This window comes from Buceros rhinoceros, unplaced genomic scaffold (assembly GCF_000710305.1).
Source record: "Buceros rhinoceros silvestris isolate BGI_N320 unplaced genomic scaffold, ASM71030v1 scaffold1528, whole genome shotgun sequence".
NCBI classification, from domain to species: domain Eukaryota; kingdom Metazoa; phylum Chordata; class Aves; order Bucerotiformes; family Bucerotidae; genus Buceros; species Buceros rhinoceros.
In genome coordinates, this window is record NW_010426139.1 from 62,105 (window position 1) to 64,215 (window position 2,111).

Consider the following 2,111-nt stretch of genomic DNA (forward strand, 5'->3'; position numbering starts at 1 on the left):
CCGCGCCCCCGCCTGTGGGAGGACGCCAGAGGAGGGCTTGAGGCAGGGTTTGAGGAGCGGTGCTGCTCCAGAGCCCTGCTCTGCAGGGCTGGGGGTGACCACAAGCGCGGGGCTGTCCGTGTGCAGCCTTCTGGGGCGCAGAGGGGGCTTCCAGGGAGGTAACCAAGCTGTTGGCCCTGGTCTTAAGTCAGTCACCTTCCTCCTTCTAAAACTGTTGGATTTCATTGGCCCAACCTGTCCAGCTCGGTGGGGGAGATGGAGCTGCTGTGCTGTTCAAAGTGGGTGGGTTTTTTCGAGCCCGCGTTACTGCCACTGCCCAGTGCTGCGACACCCCCGTCCCAGGGCCTGCACGGTGAGTACCCGCTTTCCACCGTGCTGGGACAAGCAGCTGCCTGGTCACCGCTGCCCCAGCCATGACCAGTCACCACCTCAGCGGCTGAGCGAGGGCAGGGGACCGGGTTTAACCCGTGCGATGAGTTTAACCCGCCCTGCCAGGGCGCAGAGCCTGCTGCGTGTGTCCTGCCCCCGCAGGTTGGCAGGGGGTCCCTCCTCCCAGCACCAGCCCTTCGCGGGTCTAGCTCCCCAAGTTACAACACTCCTGTCACTGGCAAGAGCGAGGTCCCCTAGCTGTGGTTTCTGCATCGTGGAACCGCGTGTGAGAGCAAACGGCGGCGCTGAGCTGAGCTGCCTGAGCGCTACAGTCAGTCACGTTTACAGCCGGGTGCAGCGCTCCCGGGAGCCCGCAGCAATGACCACAGCAAACTTCTTCCTAAAGTTTATTAACCCGCAGCCTCGGCTCAGGATCAGCGTTACAGCTCCCCCCGGTCACAGGGAACCCCGAAGGTGCTGAGGGAGAAAGGGGTCCCGAGAGCTCACAGCCAGCTGAGGGAGGAGGCTGCCCACTGCTTGACGTCTGTGGGGCAGTTGGGGTACACCTGCAGGGCGTCCATGATCTGATTGTTGTCCAGCAGCAGCTTCATCAGCAGGTACTCCCTCTGCGCCCGGACAGAGGGGCGCTCCAGGGGCTTCACCAGCTCCAGCTGCAGCAGGTGCTCAAACGCCTGAAACCAGCATTAAAACGGGGGGAGTGAAGTGACTGTGGTTCTGGGTCAGAGACAGGCTGCTCAGCTTCAGGGCTGCAAGATACTAAATGCTCAACCCGTGAACACTCGACAGCGAGAGCACCGTTCCCCTCCGCACCCACCTTCATGACAACCGGCTTGTCGAAGTTGCCCATGCAATGCGCCTTCCTTTGGAGGAACTTCTGGAATTCTGCATCAGGAGGTGGAAAAAGAACAAACCAGTTACGGAGGTGAAGGTGAGCGAGCGAGCGAGCGTTGGTGAAGGTCTGTGTTCCTCTCACCATTATAAACCATCTGGAAGTTGAATGGTTCTCCTTCATAAACGTCGTTTAAGTGTTTCATAGCTATAATTAGGCAGATTTCCAGGACAGACAAACCTAGAGGGAAAGACAAGAGCTCGGACTGTTTCTCGTAAGCACGAGCAGTTCACACCCGTGTTTCACTCCTGGTTTTAGATGCTGTCAGGCCTCTTTATCTCCACGCTGTAACAAATCCCAGCACTGCAGAGGCTGGATGCGAGAACATGGGTCTTTCAGGCACCTGAAGCAGGAGCGTTAAGACAGGGGCTGCTTCTACCAAAAGCAGGAAACGATGGATGAAGAAAAACCATCGCTGCTGATGGTAGAGCGTGACCGGATCTTTACCAGCACCCAGAGACTCTCCCTGTGACGCACAGCCGGTCACCAAACGAGAGTCTGAAGAGGGTTATTCGCTGCTCACAGCTACAGAAGGGACGCAGGGGATGAGCTCCGCGGCACTGAGGAGCCTTGGGGAATAATCGGAGGGCCCAGCCAAACCCACGCCTGGGAAACGTGGGGGCTAGACGGAAGCTACCATCAGGGACACGGCTCCTCCTGTCACGTCGGCTTAGTGTCACCCCGGGAGAGGCCCCCGCCAGCAGCTCCGTTACACGCAGGACAGCGCACGCTGCTGTGGTTTATTTGGCATTGTTACATCTGGGGCAGGTTGAGGTTGGCCCTGAGGAGCCGTTTTTGGGCCGCTGGGGTTGTGCAGGGGGGGCGCGTGCTG

The 2,111-nt window shown here is 59.2% G+C and overlaps 1 protein-coding gene across 1 annotated transcript in view; it reads right to left on the reverse strand.

Moving 5' to 3' along the window:
- Positions 1 to 872: 872 nt before the first annotated feature.
- LOC104498028 (origin recognition complex subunit 4-like) overlaps positions 873 to 2,111 on the reverse strand; it is a gene marked incomplete at its 5' end in the record, with an annotated part of 1,752 nt that continues 513 nt past the window's right edge. The window contains 3 exons of the mRNA XM_010141352.1: positions 873 to 1,061; positions 1,205 to 1,272; positions 1,364 to 1,459. Coding sequence (XP_010139654.1) covers positions 873 to 1,061; positions 1,205 to 1,272; positions 1,364 to 1,459 — 353 coding nt within the window. The remainder of the gene's footprint in view (positions 1,062 to 1,204; positions 1,273 to 1,363; positions 1,460 to 2,111) is intronic.